Below are 21954 nucleotides of genomic sequence, written 5' to 3'. Positions count from 1 at the left end.
ACACATACACAAAGGGAATAAACATGTGTTACTGCAATATATATACAGAGGAGATCTATATATATATATATATATATATATATACACATACACAAAGGGAATAAACATGTGTATAGCAAAAGATGTGTTACTGCAATCCTTTCCTGTGAGAAATACTTTATTTTCTAGAAAAATCTCAGGGGTGCCAACATTTACGGCCATGACTGTATAGGGTTTTTTTTTCCCCCTTCTTTTTCTAACCATCATGCAGTATGTGAATTTTCGCAAACTGTTTAATAACCCTTTAAGGTTACATAGTTTCTTTTTCAGCTGCCCTAAAATGAGCCTCTAACTGTAACAGAAGATTGTGACGTAAAGAGTCTCGGCCCGTTCCTCGCCCATAAGAGCCATAGCATGTGAAATGAGCTGTACTTGTTAATAAAGCTTGGACATTCTTGAATATGAATGAGGTAGAATTCAAAACAAGGAATTCGTGTCCATCTATAAATAGATGTGGGATGGGACAGTCCCGGGGACCTGCAGTGGGATAAACGACCCTCGGTCAATGAGCACCAGACGTAATCCTCTCCACTGTTTGCTTGGACCAATGGGCTGAAGTATGGGGGTCAACATAAGACCGCACAACCTCAAGGGCTATGTATGTAGGTGTCCGACCACTTAGTTGTGATTAATGTCCCAATGTAGCAACGTCTTTGACCTTTAAAGATACATCTTCATAAAACTGTTTGTTGTAGGACAGTACTTCAGCTGGAGATGTTCCAAAAACGACCCCTCCTCCATATGTTTGCCGTGACTTTTTTTGTTCCAGAGATGTACCCCATAGCTGTTCCTCAACAACTTCTTTATCTCTTTGGGCTCGATCACCTCAAAGTACTTTTTCCAGTCCTGCCAGTAAACCGGATAGAAGGATTCCGTGGGAAGAACGTTCACCCCTCGGCAGCTGCTCTTGTCCCTCAGTCTACGGATCCCGCACCACCTCTTGTAGACCCGAGTCAGAAGCTGAGGACCTTGATGTCCGTACAGCCAGTAGTTGTAGGTGTTCACAAAGTCCTTCATGCAAACCTCAATGAACTTGTGGTGGGGTTGGAAGGTGAGGAACGCTCCATTAATGGTATACAATGACTGTAGGCCCATCGCATTGGTGAGCGTCTGTAAATTCTTGAGGATAATGAAGTCGGTGTCCAGGTAAATGCCGCCCCACTTCCAGAGGATGGCCAGCCGACAGGCATCCGAGAGAGTAGGGTAGTCCGCTAACTCCCAGTGACTTTCTACTTTGGAGTACCATGTGCTTAGAGGCGTGTCCGAAAACAGGGCCTTGAAATCTAGAGGAACAAACTTTACATTCGAGAAGCAACTGAGAAAAGAAATGCCAAAATTTTGTGGTAGTGACTTATTGTTGCCCGTCAACCCATTCATCATTATGGTTATATTCGTGTGGGGGTTGGCTCGAGCCGCAGACTCCACTGCGCACATTGCTTGGAAGGATGGACTAATCCTCTCCGAGGTCTCCAAGAAGAAGATGCCACCACCAGAGGCATTAGACGTAGAATGGTTTGGTCCATTCGGCATTGACTCTGGACAGGTGGCCTCCTTGGGTAACCGGCGTAGGTGGGCCTCTTCTGTCACGTCGGTCAACGTCAAATACACAAAGAGGAAGATGAAGGTGAGTGAAATGATGGAAGCCAAGGACATCGACCACGACTTTACTCGTGAGGACGGGCACTCGGAGAACTTCATTTTTGGATCAGATCCTAAAATTTTTCGGTATCTGTAAGAGAACAAAACGAGGTCAGTTCACCAAAAACCTGGTCAGAAGAGTCTATTCCAGCACATTGTCCGTGACCCAATGGGAATCAATTTTATTGACCCAATGGGAATCGATGTTAGTCATGACCCTCTTCTACTTTAATTAAGGGTCAAAAATGGATTGTTTCACTAGGATCTGGTGCCAAACCCTCTGATAATAGACTCCAGAAGTGCCCATCGGTCCCCCCTTACATTCATTGCCGATTATGGGGTCCAGTGATGGACCCCCAACCTACTGGTGTCATTGACCGTGTGCATAGACATCAATGACCCTACTAATGTCCTCATTCTGCTCCCGCCTACACCGTGGGACAAATCTGCAAAATCTGACCTTTGACCGGACATTAACCCTTTATGATGGCGCAAACGATATCTGTTATACTTAAAATTATACGATACAGTTTTACATAGTAATAAAACAGCAAACAGAGGTAAACCCGCTCGCCCCCTTGGAACGCCTTCTGCGTCACGGAGCAGCGCGGACAGTGCTGAAGATAATAGAAGAAATAAAAGAAGGAATATTTATTTCAGAGCAGCAACACAAGGACCAGGACAGCAGAGACGCGTTTCAATCATCTAAGAGATCTTAAAGGGGTTATCCACGAAAAAAACTTTTTTTTTATACATCAAATGGCTCCAGGAAGTTAAACAAATTTGTATATTACATCTATTTAAAAAAAATCTTAATTCTTTCAGCACTTATGAGCTGCTGATGTTGAGTTGTTCCTTTCTGTCTAAGTGCTCTCTGATGACACCTGTCTCGGGAACTGTCCAGAGTAGAAGCAAATCCCCCATAGCAAACCTCTTCTACTCTGTGCAGTTCTCGAGACAAGCAGAGATGTCAGCAGAGAGCAGTGTTGCCAGACAGAAAATAACAACTCAACTTCAGCAGCTCATAAGTACTGAAAGGATTAAGATTTTTTTAATAGAAGTAATTTACATATCTGTGTAACTTTTTGGAGCCAGTTGATATAAACATTTTTTTTTGGTCTGGATAACCCCTTTAACTACCTCTTAGGGTCTAATTTTTTGGCACCGCATTTGATTATATCTTTTATATTTTTGTCTGTTTCTGCTTCTACGATATAACGGTGTAAATACTTTGTTAGTGTTTTTTAGTATTGTAATTTTTCTATATATATATGTCCATACTATTTATGGTAATTTTTAACCGTTCGATATTACTTTATTGTGGCATTTTAGATGTGAGAAATTTTTATTGCACGTATTTTTGTAATGGAGTTTGCTTGATGTGGGGGAAGGGTTTTTACCTGTTGTCACGGTAAATGATTGCACCTGTGTCAAGGATTCCCGACCGAAACGCGTCACTGCGGTCCTGGTCCGTGTGTCGTTGCTGCACTGAAATAAATATTCCTGCATTCGAGCTGCTGCGCTGGATATTCTTTTATTCCTTACGTTTACATAGTATATCGTCATAAACCTTAAAGGGGTACTCCACTGGAAATCATTTATTTTTTATTTTATTTTTTTAAATTAACTGGTGCCGGAAAGTTAAACAGATTTGTAAATTACTTCTATATAAAAAAAAAATCTTAATCCTTCCAGTACTTATTAGCTGCTGTTGAAGTTTTTTTCTTTTTGAATTTCCATTCTGTCTGACCACAGTGCTCTCTGCTGACACCTTTGTCCATTTTAGGAACTGTCCAGAGTAGGAGCAAATCCCAATAAAAAATATCTATCCTGCTCTGGACAGTTCCTAAAATGGACAGAGGTGTCAGCAGATAGAAAGGAAATTCAAAAAGATAAAAACTTCCTGTGGATCATAACAGCAGCTAATAAGTACTGGAAGGATTAAGATTTTTTTTTTTATAGAAGTAATTTACAAATCTGTTTTAACTTTCTGGCACCAGATGACATAAAATTCATAACCCACATGTCTATGAAATACTTATCTGCCCCATAAAAGGTTCCCAAGTGACAGGTGGAGCAGGAAACGCCATAAATTCCATTATCGAAAGCTGACAGATCTACCAGAAGGAAGAAGGGGGCGTAAAAAAGGAGCTAAAAAAAGAAAAGCGCAGAATATGTCACTCAGGCAAACTGGTTACTGAAATTCTCCACTCATAGAGGTACAAATGTCTTAATGGTTGCGACTCTCCATGGAGGCACAGAAGCTTAGGGGTCATTATCACCCTCCAATGGTCAGCCATGTCTGGACTCTGCCCTATTAGGATCTACTATTCAGACCCCACTCACAGGCCTAAACCTCTCAGGCAACTTCCCACTGTAGCTATCCACTGGCCCACCAGGGCTCATAGCTTCCTTAAAGTTCCCCAAACAGACCTTACTAATGCCCCCTGTGGCCACCCTCACAAGCCTTTTGTCTCAAGCCACTTTACCAGCCTGCAGGGTAGCCACTTCCTATTGTAACTATCCACTGTCCCACCAGGACTTATAAATCCCTCAAAGTTCCCCAAACAGACCTAACTAATGCCCCCTGAGGGTTTGAGCTCTCTTGTGTTCTGGTGACAACCCTTACAGGCCTATCTTCTCAGGCCAATTCCCACTGTAACTATCCACTGTCCCACCAGGACTCGTAACTCCCTCAAAGTTCCCCAAACAGACCTAATTTATCCCCCCCCCCCCCCCCCCCTGTGGCAACTCTCACATGGATATCTTATCAAGCAACTTTACTAGCCTTCAGGGTAGCCACTTCCCACTGTAACTATCACTCTCCCACCAGGACTCGTAACTCACTCAAAGTTCCCCAAATAGACCTAACTAATGCCCCCTGAGGGTTTGAGCTCTGTTGTGTTCTGGTGACCTCTGTGACCACCCTTACAGGCCTATCTTCTCAGCTCAATTCCCACTGTAACTATCCACTGTCCCACCAGGACTCGTAACTCCCTCAAAGTCCCCCAAACAGACCTAACTAATGCCCACTGAGGGTGTGAGCTCTGTTGTGTTCTGGTGACCCCTGTGACCACCCTTACAGGCCTATCTTCTCAGGTCACTTCCCACTGTAACTATCACTGTCCCACCAGGACTCATAATTCCCTCAAAGTTCCCCAAACAGACCTAACTAATGCCCCCTGAGGGTTTGAGCTCTGATGTGTTCTGGTGACCCCTGTGACCACCCTTACAGGCCTATCTTCTCAGGCCACTTCCCACTGTAACTATCCACTGTCCCACCAGGACTCGTAACTCCCTCAAAGTCCCCCAAACAGACCTAACTAATGCCCACTGAGGGTTTGAGCTCTGATGTATTCTGGTGACCAACTTTTCAGGCCTATCTTCTCAGGCCAATTCCCGCTGTAACTATCCACTGTCCCACCAGGACTCATAATTCCCTCAAAGTTCCCCAAACAGACCTAACTTATATGCCCCTGAGGGTTTGAGCTCTCTTGTGTTCTGGTGACCCCTGTGACCACCCTTACAGGCCTATCTTCTCAGGCCACTCCCCACTGTAACTATCCACTGTCCCACCAGGACTCATAACTCCCTCAAAGTTCCCCAAACAGACCTAATTAATGCCCCCTGAGGGTTTGAGCTCTCTTGTGTTCTGCCTTACAGATAATCCACACAAGAACTGGATTGGCTGAGGGTGCTCTTAGCCTTCACCATACTGCAAGTCACCCAAATCCAAGGCTAGTCCCTATGAAATGCTCCAGACCACCAGGGATTCTACCATTAACACTTTCACTATCTAAGCCAGTGTTTCGCAACCGGGGTGCCTGCAGCTGTTGCAAAACTACAACTCTCAGCATGCCCGGACAGCCAAAGGCTGTCTGGGCATGCTGGGAGTTGTAGTTTTGCAACATCTGGAGGCACCCTAATTGGGAAACACAGATCTGAGCATTATATGGCACCATTATTTACACACTGAGTTGTACAATATATGGCAGGATTATGTGGGCACTCGATCGTATTATTATTTGGATACTATATGGCGGTATTTAGTTATACATTGTACAGTAGCATTATATAGGCAGTGAACAATGTGCATGAACAATATATTGTAGTAGTATCTGGACACTAAATAGAAGTATTTTTTTTTTTTGGGACAATGTATTACAGGGTTATGTAGGCTCTGTAGGATGGTAATTTTTTTTAATCCATTATAGTGGTATTATTTATAAATTGCATGGCGGTAGTATTTTGGGAGTCAATGGCTAATACTGTATAAAGAATATATGGCAGGTTATGTGGCCATTCTATGGTGGTAACTATATAGCGGTAACATTTACATGATGTATGGTAATAGTATTTCGGCACCGAATTACAGTATTATATAAAAATGACATGGTGGTTTATGTAAACATGGAATGAAAGTACTGTGTGGAGAATATATGGCAGGGTTACTTGAGCACTGTATGGTGGTATTGTTTTGATACCATGTAGCGGTATCATTTATCTATTGTATCGCAGTAGTATTGGGCAGTAAATAGTGTGGATAACATATGGCAAGGCTGTATGGGCACTTTATAAAAGTATTATTTTTATACCGTATATTAGTATTTTTTTATCTGTTATATGGCGGTAGTATTTTGCCAGTGAATGGCAGTACAGTATTGTATTAAGAATATATGGCAGTATTATTTTGACACAAAATGGAAGTATTGTTATGAGAAATCATGGCAGGGTTACGTGGACACTCTTTAAATAATACCACTATATAGTATCCAAAAATAAATAAATAAAAACCACTATAAAGTGTCCACATAACCCTTCCATGTATTCGCAAAATAATATTTCCACTTAGTGTCCAAATAATACTGCTATATTTTCTTCACACAATACTGCCATAATACTTCCGCCATACAATTTACAAACCATACCACTATATAGTATTAAAAAATTGCTTCTATGGCGGTAGTATTGTGGCAGTATTGTATGAAGAATATATGGCAATATTATTTGGGCTCTAAATGTATGTATGGTGGTGAGAATACACGGCAGAGTTATGTGAGAACGCTATGGTGGTAATATTTATATACAGTATGTTAGTATTATTTGGGCACTGAATGACAGTATTATATTGATATCCATGGTGCTCTATGGTCCTTTGGATTCTTCCCTCACACGTTCATGCTTGGCCAAGCTGAGCGTTCATGTGTATGTGGTCAGAAGACGCAGCTGTAAGGGCCAATGTCACCAATAGAAGTGCAGATAATGGCGGTTGTACACGTGACGTCACCAGTGCTCTGATATACTGTAACGAAAAGGATGGCGAAACTCTATAAATCCCACCGGTCCAGATTGATCAATCCAGTATTGCCCATAACAACCAATCACAGCTCAGCTATATTATTATGCTTTCCTTCCATCCTGTAATGGACTTCCTGTCTGGTCAGAACACTGTAGCCGGGAATTCAGCCGACTTTAACTCCTCCCACATAGAGGGAGGTAGATATAGTCAATAAGGTGAAGTGGGAGGGAGATAACTTGGTTGAATTCCCAGCTATAGCATCCTGAGCTAGATAAACAAGACAGACAAGACCCCCATTGATGACACGGGCCTGCTGAGCTGAGTCAAGGCCTCTCCAGGTTATTCCTCTTTATACCTCCTTGTTCAGGCATGTCTTCCTATCTGCATGTGCTATCCCCTTCCTCTACCTCTATGTGCGCTCTATCCCCTTCCTCTACCTCTATGTGCGCTCTATCCCATTCCTCTACCTCTATGTGCACTCTATCCCCTTCCTCTACCCTGATGTGCACTCTATCCCCTTCCTATACCCCTATGTGCGCTCTATCCCCTTCCTATACCCCTATGGGCACTCTATCCCCTTCCTATACCCCTTTGTGCGCACTATCCCCCTCCTATACCTCTATGTGCACTCTATCCCCCTCCTATACCTCTATGTGCGCTCTATCCCCCTCCTATACCTCTATGTGCACTCTATCCCCCTCCTATACCTCTATGTGCACTCTATCCCCCTCCTTTACCCCTATGTGCGCTCTATCCCCTTCCTCTACCTCTATGTACGCTCTATCCCCTTCCTCTACCTCTATGTACGCTCTATCCCCTTCCTATACCCCGATGTGCACTCTATCCCCTTCCTCTACCCAATGTGCCCTCTATCCCCTTCCTCTACCCCTATGTGCACTCTATCCCCTTCCTATACCCCTATGTGCGCTCTATCCCCTTCCTCTACCCTGATGTGCGCTCTATCCCCTTCCTAAACCCCTATGTGCACTCTATCCCCTTCCTCTACCCCTATGTGCGCTCTATCCCCTTCCTAAAACCCTATGTGCACTCTATCCCCTTCTTATACCTCTATGTGCACTCCATCCCCTTCCTCTACCCTGATGTGCACTCTATCCCCCTCCTATACCCCTATGTGCGCTCTATCCCCTTCCTATACCTCTATGTGCACTCTATCCCCTTCCTATACCCTTATGTGCGCTCTATCCCCTTCCTATACCTCGGTACACTCTATCCCCTTCCTATACCCCTATGGGCACTCTATCCCCTTCCTATACCCCTTTGTGCGCACTATCCCCCTCCTATACCTCTATGTGCACTCTATCCCCCTCCTATACCTCTATGTGCGCTCTATCCCCCTCCTATACCTCTATGTGCACTCTATCCCCCTCCTATACCTCTATGTGCACTCTATCCCCCTCCTTTACCCCTATGTGCGCTCTATCCCCTTTCTATACCCCTTTGTGCGCTCTATCCCCTTCCTATCCCCCTATGTGCACTCTATCCCCTTCCTCTACCTCTATGTGCGCTCTATCCCCTTCCTATACCTCTATGTGCGCTCTATCCCCTTCCTCTACCCCTATGTGCGCTCTATCCCCTTCCTCTACCCCTATGTGCGCTCTATCCCCTTCCTCTACCTCTATGTATGCTCTATCCCCTTCCTCTACCTCTATGTGCGCTCTATCCCCTTCCTATACCTCTATCTGCGCTCTATCCCCTTCCTATCCCCCTATCTGCGCTCTATCCCCTTCCTATACCCCTATGTACGCTCTATCCCCTTCCTATACCCCTATGTGCGCTCTATCCCCCTCCTATACCCCTATGTGCGCTCTATCCCCTTCCTCTACCCCTATGTGCGCTTTATCCCCTTCCTATACTTCTATGTGCGCTCTATCCCCTTCCTATACCCTTATGTGCGCTCTATCCCCTTCCTATACCCCTATGTGCGCTCTATCCCCTTCCTCTACCCCTATGTGCGCTCTATCCCCTTCCTATAGCTCTATGTGCGCTCTATCCCCCTCCTATACCCCTATGTGCGCTCTATCCCCCTCCTATACCCCTATGTGCGCTCTATCCCCCTCCTATACCCCTATGTGCGCTCTATCCCCTTCCTATACCTCTATGTGCGCTCTATCCCCTTCCTATACCCCTATGTGCGCTCTATCCCCTTCCTATACCTCTATGTGCTCTCTATCCCCTTCCTATACCCCTATGGGCACTCTATCCCCTTCCTATACCTATATGTGCGCTCTATCCCCTTCCTATACCCCTATGTGCGCTCTATCCCCTTCCTATACCCCTATGTGCGCTCTATCCCCTTCCTATACCCCTATGTGCGCTCTATCCCCCTCCTATACCCCTTTGTGCGCTCTATCCCCCTCCTATACCCCTTTGTGCACTCTATCCTCTTCCCCGGTCACTACCTCTGATAACGGGAGTCGCTGTGCGCTGTAGCAGTGCTGGGATTGTTAAACTAGCAGAGCGAAGTTTGTCTTGTAAAATAAAGTTACGTTTTTTATCATACAGGTAACCTATTGGAGAAACACTGTGTTCATCAATGAAGCAGAGCTGAATGCGTCAGATATAGCAGAGCTGAATGCGTCAGATATAGCAGAGCTGAATGTGTCAGATATAGCAGAGCTGAATGCGTCAGATATAGCAGAGCTGAATGTGTCAGATATAGCAGAGCTGAATGCGTCAGATATAGCAGAGCTGAATGCGTCAGATATAGCAGAGCTGAATGTGTCAGATATAGCAGAGCTGAATGTGTCAGATATAGCAAAGCTGAATGTGTCAGATATAGCAGAACTGAATGTGTCAGATATAGCAGAGCTGAATGTGTCAGATATAGCAGAGCTGAATGTGTCAGATATAGCAGAGCCGAATGTATTACATATAGCAGAGCTGAATGTGTTATATATAGCAGAGCTGAATGTGTCAGATATAGCAAAGCTGAATGTGTCAGATATAGCAGAGCTGAATGTGTCAGATATAGCAGAGCTGAATGTGTCAGATATAGCAGAGCTGAATGTGTCAGATATAGCAGAGCTGAATGTGTTACATATAGCAGAGCTGAATCTGTGAATATAGCAGAGCTTAATGTGTCAGATATAGCAGAGCTGAATGTGTCAGATATAGTAGAGCTGAATGTATTACATATAGCAGAGCTGAATGTGTCAGATATAGCAGAGCTGAATGTGTCAGATATAGTAGAGCTGAATGTGTCAGATATAGCAGAGCTGAATGTGTCAGATATAGCAGAGCTGAATGTGTTACATATAGCAGAGCTGAATGTGTTACATATAGCAGAGCTGAATCTGTGAATATAGCAGAGCTTAATGTGTCAGATATAGCAGAGCTGAATGTGTCAGATATAGTAGAGCTGAATGTATTACATATAGCAGAGCTGAATGTGTCAGATATAGCAGAGCTGAATGTGTCAGATATAGTAGAGCTGAATGTGTCAGATATAGCAGAGCTGAATGTGTCAGATATAGCAGAGCTGAATGTGTTACATATAGCAGAGCTGAATGTGTTACATATAGCAGAGCTGAATGTGTCAGATATAGCAGAGCTGAATGTGTCAGATATAGCAGGGCTGAATTTGTCAGATATAGCAGAGCTGAATGTGTCAGATATAGCAGAGCTTAATCTGTGAATATAGCAGAGCTGAATGTGTCAGATATAGGAGAGCTGAATGTGTCAGATATAGCAGAGCTGAATGTGTTACATATAGCAGAGCTGAATCTGTGAATATAGCAGAGCTTAATGTGTCAGATATAGCAGAGCTGAATGTGTCAGATATAGCAGAGCTGAATGTTTCAGATATAGCAGAGCTGAATGTGTCAGATATAGCAGAGCTGAATGTGTCAGATATAGTAGAGCTGAATGTATTACATATAGCAGAGCTGAATGTGTCAGATATAGCAGAGCTGAATGTGTCAGATATAGCAGAGCTTAATGTGTCAGATATAGCAGAGCCGAATGTGTCAGATATAGCAGAGCCGAATGTATTACATATAGCAGAGCTGAATGTGTCAGATATAGCAGAGCCGGATTTCCTAAGCAGTAGAGTTCGATATAGATACGTGTAGCAGATACGTGTCTGTCAGCCGGCCTTATATCCAGTCAGAAAGGCGTTTTTCAGACAGAACTGAGTTCGTCACCGGTATGGCAGAGCCGTCTTTGTCAGGTACATGACAGAAGTTGTCAGACGAAGCAGAGCGGAACGTGTCACGGGTTGGGTTGGTTTTTCCCCAGCTAAACCGGCCCTGGGAAATCACTATTCATCGGAAAAAGATTCTCCATGACATATTCAGCTCTGCTGCACCTGTACCTGCATGGGGTCGTATAGCAGTAAGGAGTCGTACCTGATCTGGCGTTCCGGTCATGGTCATCAGTCCGGAGATGTGAGACAGTCCCAGATGTTCAGCTACTCCCTTGTACCTGACACCTGCCGAGGCTTGAAATACAGAGGGCGGCGTCAGGTATATGGACGGAGGAGTCAGGTAGGAAATAAGATGACAGGTAGAGGGCGCCATAATGTGTCGTCTCATTTTCCATCAACAGAGGTACAGCCCCGACCTCCTCCATTCACTAACTATATATGTGTAATCAGTGTTTCTCAACCAGGGTGCCTCCAGCTGTTGCAAAACTACAACTCCCAGCATGCCCGCACAGTCTTCGGCTGTCCGGGCATGCTGGGAGTTGTAGTTTTGCAACAGCTGGAGGCACCCTGGTTGAGAGACACTGAATTAGAGGCTAGCTAGCTTCCGATTGGTTGTATGAGGTACTGCCAACATCCCTATGGAAACACTGATCGGTCACCGCCAAGGGGGCCAGGAAGTGTTATCATAGGAATGCTGGGAGTGTCTCATACGACCAATAATAATCCATGTAAGAAAATATAAGCCAACTTCTAATATTTTTATATGAGGCCCAGAATCCCTATGATAGCACCGAACTGTCAAAATAAGAGGTAGCTGGAAGTGTTATCATAGGGACGCTCGGAGTGTTGCATACAATCAATCAGAATTCAGGAAAAGAAATAAAAACTAGCTTCTAATTGATTTCTATGAGGCCCAGAGTCCCTATGATAACACTGATCTGTCAAATCCAAGGGTGGGCCAGGAAGTGTTGTCATAGGGACATGGAGCCTCAAAGCAGACTAATTAGAGGCTAGCTTTTATTTCTGATTGGTCGTATGAGGTACTGCCAACATCCCTTTGGAAACACTGATCGGTCACCGCCAAGGGTGGGCCAGGAAGTGTTGTCATAGGGATACGGAGCCTCAAAGCAGACTAATTAGGGGCTAGCTTATATTTGAGATTGGTTGTATGAGGTACTACCAGCATCCCTATGGAAATACTGATTTGTCAATGCCAAGGGGGGCCAGGAAGTGTTATCATAGGAATGCTGGGAGTGTCTCATACAACTAATAATAATCCATGTAAGAAAATGTAAGCCAACTTCTAATATTTTTATACGAGGCCCAGAATCCCTATGATAGCACCGAACTGTCAAAATAAGAGGTAGCTGGAAGTGTTATCATAGGGACGCTCAGAGTGTTGCATACAATCAATCAGAATTCAGGAAAAGAAATAAAAGCTAGCTTCCAATTGATTTCTATGAAGCCCAGAATCCCTATGATAACACTGATCGGTCAAAGCCAAAAGTGGGCCAGGAAGTGTTATCATAGGGACACTCAGAGTGTTGCATACAACAAATGAGAATTCAGGTAAAGAAATAAAAGCTGGCTTCCAATTGATTTCTATGAAGCCCAGAGTCCCTGAACCCTGAACTGACAAAGCCAAGGGCAAGCGGTGCCAGGAAGTGTTATCATAGGAATGGTGGGAGTGTCTCATATGACCAATCATAATCCATGTAAGGAAATATAAGCCAACTTCTAATATTTTTATACGAGGACCAGCGTACCTATGATAACACCGAACTGTCAAAATAAGTGGGAGCAGGAAGTGTTATCATAGGGACGCTCCGAGTGTTGCATACTACCAATCAGAATTCAGGTAAAGAAATAAAAGCTAGCTTCCGTCTGATTTCTATGAGGTCCAGAATCCTTATGATAACACTGATCTGTCAAAGCCAAAGGTGGGCCAGGAAGTGTTGTCATAGGGATGACGAGCCTCAAAGCAAACTAATTAGTGGCTAGCTTATATTTCCTTACCTGGATTCTGACTGTTTGTATGCAACAGTCCTAGCATCCCTATGATAACAATGAAATGGCAAAGCCAAGGGGGGGGGGCAGGAAGTGTTATCATAGGGATTGCTGGGTCTCATAACAAGCAAATACAAGACAACTTATACCTCTTTATCACACAAAAAAAAATATTATGGACTCTGTTCCTATAAGAAGGTCCCTGTGTCCCTATGATAACACCCAGTGGCTGGAACAGGAAGTGTTGTCATGGGGAAATAGGAGATGATAAATTTAAAGAAAAAAATATCAAATTTTTTTTAGGACTAACTGAAGGGATCTTTGGTAAAATGAAATGTCCATATGTATATAAATGGGGTCTATATGCATATAAATGGGGTTTATATGTATATAAATGGGGTCTATATGTATATAAATGGGGTCTTTATGTATATAAATGGGGTCCATATGTATATAAATGGGGTCTATATGTATATAAATGGGGTCTATATGTATATAAATGGGGTCTATATGTATATAAATGGGGTCTATATGTATATAAATGGGGTCTATATGTATATAAATGGGGTTTATATGTATATAAATGGGGTCTTTATGTATATAAATGGGGTCTATATGTATATAAATGGGGTCTATATGTATATAAATGGGGTCTATATGTATATAAATGGGGTTTATATGTATATAAATGGGGTCTATATGTATATAAATGGGGTTTATATGTATATAAATGGGGTTTATATGTATATAAATGGGGTCTATATGTATATAAATGGGGTTTATATGTATATAAATGGGGTCTTTATGTATATAAATGGGGTCTATATGTATATAAATGGGGTCTATATGTATATAAATGGGGTCTATATGTATATAAATGGGGTCTATATGTATATAAATGGGGTCTATATGTATATAAATGGGGTTTATATGTATATAAATGGGGTCTTTATGTATATAAATGGGGTTTATATGTATATAAATGGGGTTTATATGTATATAAATGGGGTCTTTATGTATATAAATGGGGTCTATATGTATATAAATGGGGTCTATATGTATATAAATGGGGTCTATATGTATATAAATGGGGTCTATATGTATATAAATGGGGTCTATATGTATATAAATGGGGTCTTTATGTATATAAATGGGGTCTTTATGTATATAAATGGGGTCTATATGTATATAAATGGGGTCTATATGTATATAAATGGGGTTTATATGTATATAAATGGGGTTTATATGTATATAAATGGGGTCTTTATGTATATAAATGGGGTCTATATGTATATAAATGGGGTCTATATGTATATAAATGGGGTCTATATGTATATAAATGGGGTCTTTATGTATATAAATGGGGTCTATATGTATATAAATGGGGTCTATATGTATATAAATGGGGTTTATATGTATATAAATGGGGTCTTTATGTATATAAATGGGGTCTATATGTATATAAATGGGGTCTATATGTATATAAATGGGGTCTATATGTATATAAATGGGGTCTATATGTATATAAATGGGGTCTATATGTATATAAATGGGGTCTATATGTATATAAATGGGGTCTATATGTATATAAATGGGGTCTATATGTATATAAATGGGGTCTTTATGTATATAAATGGGGTCTATATGTATATAAATGGGGTCTATATGTATATAAATGGGGTCTCGGAGTTTGGGGGGGGGGGAGGTCTTTCCAATATATGTCAGTGTCCCCCCTATAAAGTAACAGACTGGGGAAGCCGCACCTATATGGCATGCTGGGAGTTGTAGCTTTGCAACAGCTGGAGGCACCCTGGTCGGAAAACACCGGTGTGAATAGACGACCGGTCACCAATACACTTTGTTTTTTCAATTCTTCACTCTTTTCAAGATCTCCGCTTGCTGTCAGTGAATGGGACCATTCCTATTCCCATCCCCAAACCAGCCCTGACCCCCCTCACATCTCACAGCTTCTAAATCCAGTTTATACCAGTCACAAACCTGCCCTCCCCGAATGCTTCTCACGGCTGAGGGTTTGTTCCAATTGAATCCAGCCCGAGCAATCTTCAGCGGCGCTTCGCTCTCCTGTCCTGATTGTTTGTTACAATGTTTCATCGCAGGGAAACAAAATGTGGAGTCCAGGATGCTTACACAACACATGATTGTATAGACTGGAAACAAATGTAACGAACCCTCAGCTGTGAGAAGTCTCAGGTCACTGGATAGATAATGAACATAAATAGCAGTGGTCTCCAACCTGCTGACCTCCAGATGTTGCAAAACTACAACTCCCAGCATGCCCGGACAGCCAACGGCTGTCCGGGCATGCTGGGAATTGTAGTTTTGCAACATCTGGAGGTCCGCAGGTTGGAGACCACTGATCTATAGGCTTTGATTTGTTACAATGTTTCATTGCAGGCAAAAAAAAAAAAAGTGGAGTCCAGGATACTTACAGTACAGATGATTGTATAGACTGGAGACAACTGTAACGAACCCTCAGCTGTGAGAAGTGTTGGATCAGGATAGGATTTGGCTCCCATTTGTTACAATGTTTCATTGCAGGCAATAAAACGTCTGGATTGTTACATTACAGATGTTTGTATAGGATGGAGACAAATGTAACAAACCCTCAGCTGTGAGAAGTATTAGGCCGCTGGATAGATTTTGAACATAAACCTATAGGCTTCGATTTGTTACAATGTTTCATTGCAGGCAAAAAAAAAAATGTGGAGTCCAGGATGCTTACAGTACAGATGATTGTATAGACTGGAGACAACTGTAACGAACCCCCAGCTGTGAGAAGTCTCAGGTCACTGGATAGAACTTAGTATGTTCCAATATGTTACAATGTTTCATTGCAGGCAATAAAACGTGACGTCCGCGTTGTTAGATCACAGAGGACTGAGTAGATTGGAAACAAATGTAACAAACCCTCAGCTGTGAGAAGTGTTCGGGTGCGTTCACACGGCCGCCTGTCCCCGCTTTTTTTTTTTTTATCCCCGTTTCGGTTCCGTTCTTTCAGGCTGTAAACGGATTAAAAACGGTTTAAAAAAAAAAAATCCCATTCATGTCAATGGGATTTTTTTTACAATCCGTTTATATCCGTTTTTTCTTGTCTGCGCTCATTTGCATTTTTTGTGACGGCAGAAAAAACGGCGCATGCAGCATTATTTCTTTCGTCAAAAAAAAAAAACGGAAGAAAAAACGGATACAGTAAATTTAACATTGAAGTCTATGGAAAACGGATGAACCTTTAATGTCATCCGTTTGCATCAGTTTTTTTTTTTTTTCCCAATTTTACTTCTGAGCATGCTCAGTGCAAAAAAAAATGTATTTTTACATTTTTTTATTTTATTAACTGAACAATAACGGACAATGACGGATGCAAACAGATGTTATCCGTTCGGATCCGTTTTTTTTTTTGACCGGAGAAGAACGGGACGGGTCTAAACTGCTGTGTGAACGCAGCCTTAGGTCACTGGATAAGTTTTGGATATATATAACTATGCTCCTATTTGTTACAGCGGAATATATAGACTGGAAACAACTGTAACGAACCCTCAGCTGTGAGAAGTCTCAGGTCACTGCATAGATATTGAACATAAATCTATAGGCTCCTATTTGTTACAATGTTTCATCGCAGGGAAACAAAATGTGGAGTCCAGGATACTTACACTACAGATGATTGTATAGACTGGAGACAAATGTAACGAACCCTCAGCTGTGAGAAGTGTCAGGTCCACTGGATAGAACTTAGTATGTTCCAATATGTTACAATGTTTCATTGCAGGCAAAAAAAAATGTGACGTCCGCGTTGTTAGATCACAGAGGACTGAGTAGACTGGAAACAAATGTAACAAACCCTCAGCTGTGAACAGTGATAGGCCAAGATAGGTTTATGCTCCTATTTGTTACAATGTTTCATTGTATACAAACCATTGTGGAGTTCAGGTTTTGCTTACACTACAGCGGAATATATAGACTGGAGACAACTGTAACGAACCCTCAGCTGTGAGCAGTGATAGGCCAGGATAGGTTTATGCTCCTATTTGTTACAATGTTTCATTGCAGCAAGAAATGGTGGAGTTCGGGTTGTTTGTTACATCACAAATTTTTATAGACTGAAGAACAATGTAACAAACCCTCAGCTGTGAGAAGCGTTAGGTCACAGGATAGAGTTTTGGATATGAATTAGAATGCTTCCATTCACTGACAGCAAACAGAGAATTTCCACACAAAGATGACGGGAAAGTCCCAGATGAATAATCCTGATTTATTCGGATGTAGCAGAGCCGGGTTAGTCAGGTTTCGTTGTTTATTCGTCACGATTCTTCGATTTTATCAGGATTTTTGCATAGGACTGCAGGTCAGCTGACGGCGTTACGTCATGACCAATCCGGCTCTGCTGCATCATCCGCGCCATTTATTTCGGGTTCTGTTACCGCCACGGATGACATTTCTGCCGGAGGGATAATTTCTAGAGATCTTATCTTGTTGACACATTGTAGCGTGATCACCGAGGCAGTGAAGGGGTTAATGGTCCTGTGTGAACACGTCCATAACTTACATGAGATCGCACCGCCGCCCAGTTACCTCCTGGGCCCATGTAAGAACAAGATACAGGAGTTGGCAAAATTGGTGGCGCAGTTTGCCGCCCAGTACCAGCTGAGTCAGACATCGCGTATTTATCCAACCAATCCTCCGATTCCTAGAATGATGCGCCATATGCTAGACCAGTTTTTACCAAGGAGAGCGCCTCCAGCTGTTGCAAAACTACAACTCCCAGCATGCCCGGACAGCTGTTGGCTGTCCGGGCATGCTGGGAGTTGTAGTTTTGCAAAAACTGGAGGCACCCCTGGTTGGAAAACACTGAAATATACTATATAGTCCAACATGCTGGGAGTTGTAGTTTTGCAACAGCTGGAGGCACCCCTGGTTGGGAAACACTGAAATAAACAATACAGTCCAACATGCTGGGAGTTGTAGTTTTGCAACAGCTGGAGGCACCCCTGATTGGGAAACAGTGACCTATACTATATAATCCAACATGCTGGGAGTTGCAGTTTTGCAACAGCTGGAGGCACCCCTGGTTGAGAAACACTGAAATATACTATATACTGCTATATCATCCAACGTGCTGGGAGTTGTGGTTTTGCAACAGCTGGAGGGACCCCTGATTGGGAAACACTGAAATATACGATATAGTCCAACATGCTGATAGTTGTAGTTTTGCAACAGCTGGAGGCACCCCTGATTGGGAAACACTGACCTATACTATATAATCCAACATGCTGGGATTTGTTGTTCTGCAACAGCTGGAGGCACCCCTGGTTGGGAAACACTGAAATATACTACTATATAGTCCAACATGCTGGGAGTTGTAGTTTTGCAACAGCTGGAGGCACCCCTGGTTGGGAAACACTGACCTATAATATATACTACTATATAGTCCAACATGCTGGGAGTTGTAGTTTTGCAACAGCTGGAGGCACCCCTGATTGGGAAACACTTACGTATACCATATAGTCCAACATGCTGGGAGTTGTAGTTCTGCAACAGCTGGAGGCACCCGTGGTTGGGAAACACTGACCTATACTATATAATACTATATAGTCCAATTTACTGGGAGTTGTAGTTTTGCAACAGCTGGAGGTACCCTGGTTGGGAAACACTCAAATATACTATATAATCCAACATGCTGGGAGTTGTAGTTTTCGTTTGAGGCAGCTGCTGAGCCACAGGCTGTATCAGGGCATGCTGGGAGTTGTAGTTAGTAAATAACTGCAACTTTTCAATGTGATACAAGAAAAAAAAAAAGGAACTAAAAAGTCCCATAAAAAACAAAAGTGGTCCTATTAAAAACTACAGATCGGGGCGCAGAAAATGACCCTCATACATCCCGTATAAGGAGAAATAAAATGTTATAGGGGTCAGGATAGGACATCATTTCCCGTATATGTGCATCCTGTGATGTCACGCATATCTAATTAATTATGCAAGTAAACATGGGCGGTAATTTTCTACAAAAAGGTGGCGATCCAATTAGGAGGAAGAACATCGAAATAAAGCCGCGTCGTCCTGATCAGTCACATGATGTAATCCCAGTGATCAGCAAGTGAATCATCTCCCTGCAGCACCTCCAGAGGCCGAGAGAGGTATTACACCACTGTAACCAAGAGGCTGGTGGTGCCTCACATGGACATGCTGGTAATCTACAGCAATGTTTCCCAACCAGGGTACCTCCAGCTGTTGCAAAACTACAACTCCCAGCATGCCCGGACAGCCTTTGGCTGTCCGGGCATGCTGGGAGTTGTAGTTTAGCAACAGCTGGAGGCACCCTGGTTGCGAAACACTGATCAAGAGCGCCAAACACTCCAAAAGGGGATCAATGTGGTTAACGCTCTGTGTTTTCTGATACACAGCTCCAAACCTGCAGCAAAGCTGTAGTAACGTCAATATGTCTGCGGTTTATTGTGTAAATTGTCGCCAATACTGCGAATTCTGACTCAGGTGATGAAAAGCGACAAAAACGTCAATATTTGTCTTTTTACTTGTTTGTCTCCAAAGCAATGGAACAAACCCTCAGCTCTGAACATTCCCTGACGTCAGCAAAGTAACAGCAAAATGGTCAAACAGTACAGGGATAATACACAGTGATGTCACAGTACAGGGATAATACACACAGTGATGTCACAGTACAGAGATAATACTCAGTGATGTCACAGTACAGGGATAATACACACAGTGATGTCACAGTACAGAGATAATACACAGTGATGTCACAATACAGAGATAATATACACAGTGATGTCACATTACAGGGATAATACACAGTGATGTCACAGTACAGGGATAATACACACAGTGATGTCACAGTACAGAGATAATACACAGTGATGTCACAGTACAGGGATAATACACACAATGATGTCACAGTACAGAGATAATATACACAGTGATGTCACATTACAGGGATAATACACAGTGATGTCACAGTACAGGGATAATACACAGTGATGTCACAGTACAGTATTAATACACACAGTGATGTCACAGTACAGAGATAATACACAGTGATGTCACAGTACAGGGATAATACACACAGTGATGTCACAGTACAGAGATAATACACAGTGATGTCACAGTACAGGGGTAATACACACAGTGATGTCACAGTACAGGGATAATACACAGTGATGTCACAGTACAGGGATAATACACACAGTGATGTCACAGTACAGGAATAATACACAGTGATGTCACAGTACAGGGATAATACACAGTGATGTCACAGTACAGGGATAATACACGCAGTGATGTCACAGTACAGAAATCATAATCACAGTGATGTCACAGTACAGAGATAATACACAGTGATGTCACAGTACAGGGATAATACACAGTGATGTCACAGTACAGGGATAATATACACAGTGATGTCACAGTACAGAGATAATATACACAGTGATGTCACAGTACAGGGATAATACACAGTGATGTCACAGTACAGGGATAATACACACAGTGATGTCACAGTACAGAGATAATACACAGTGATGTCGCAGTACAGGGATAATACACACAGTGATGTCACAGTACAGAGATAATACACAGTGATGTCACAGTACAGGGATAATACACACAGTGATGTCACAGTACAGAGATAATACACAGTGATGTCACAGTACAGGGGTAATACACACAGTGATGTCACAGTACAGAGATAATACACAGTGATGTCACAGTACAGGGATAATACACAGTGATGTCACAGTACAGGGATAATATACACAGTGATGTCACAGTACAGAGATAATATACACAGTGATGTCACAGTACAGGGATAATACACAGTGATGTCACAGTACAGGGATAATACACACAGTGATGTCACAGTACAGAGATAATACACAGTGATGTCACAGTACAGGGATAATACACACAGTGATGTCACAGTACAGGGATAATACACAGTGATGTCACAGTACAGGGATAATACACAGTGATGTCACAGTACAGGGATAATACACACAGTGATGTCACAGTACAGAGATAATACACAGTGATGTCACAGTACAGGGATAATACACACAGTGATGTCACAGTACAGAGATAATACACAGTGATGTCACAGTACAGGGATAATACACACAGTGATGTCACAGTACAGGGATAATACACAGTGATGTCACAGTACAGGGATAATACACAGTGATGTCACAGTACAGGGATAACACACACAGTGATGTCACAGTACAGAGATAATACACAGTGATGTCACAGTACAGGGATAATACACACAGTGATGTCACAGTACAGAGATAATACACAGTGATGTCACAGTACAGGGATAATACACAGTGATGTCACAGTACAGGGATAATACACACAGTGATGTCACAGTACAGAGATAATACACAGTGATGTCACAGTACAGGGATAATATACACAGTGATGTCACAGTACAGAGGATAATACACAGTGATGTCACAGTACAGGGATAATACACAGTGATGTCACAGTACAGGGATAATACACACAGTGATGTCACAGTACAGAGATAATACACAGTGATGTCACAGTACAGGGATAATACACAGTGATGTCACAGTACAGGGATAATATACACAGTGATGTCACAGTACAGAGATAATATACACAGTGATGTCACAGTACAGGGATAATACACACAGTGATGTCACAGTACAGGGATAATACACAGTGATGTCACAGTACAGGGATAATACACAATGATGTCACAGTACAGGGATAATACACAGTGATGTCACAGTACAGGGATAAATACACA

General features: G+C 42.6%; 1 protein-coding gene across 1 annotated transcript; it reads right to left on the bottom strand.

Moving 5' to 3' along the window:
• Nucleotides 1-225: 225 nt before the first annotated feature.
• Nucleotides 226-15177, bottom strand: A4GALT (alpha 1,4-galactosyltransferase (P blood group)). The gene is made up of 3 exons (XM_056517773.1): nt 15147-15177; nt 11344-11435; nt 226-1768 (listed from the first exon to the last, which is right to left on the bottom strand). Exon 3 carries the CDS (start codon nt 1735-1737, stop codon nt 700-702), a length of 1038 nt encoding a protein of 345 aa, XP_056373748.1. The 5' UTR covers nt 1738-1768; nt 11344-11435; nt 15147-15177; the 3' UTR covers nt 226-699.
• Nucleotides 15178-21954: the final 6777 nt, after the last annotated feature.

The sequence above is a fragment of the Hyla sarda genome, chromosome 4 (genome assembly GCF_029499605.1).
Source record: "Hyla sarda isolate aHylSar1 chromosome 4, aHylSar1.hap1, whole genome shotgun sequence".
Lineage (NCBI taxonomy): Eukaryota > Metazoa > Chordata > Amphibia > Anura > Hylidae > Hyla > Hyla sarda.
The sequence above is the reverse complement of the archived record's forward strand: the minus strand, read 5'-3'. Positions and strand labels throughout refer to the sequence as shown.

Bases quoted from the DNA above. Each gene is read 5' to 3' on its own strand.
- A4GALT (XM_056517773.1), bottom strand. From the start codon at position 1,737: ATGAAGTTCTCCGAGTGCCCGTCCTCACGAGTAAAGTCGTGGTCGATG.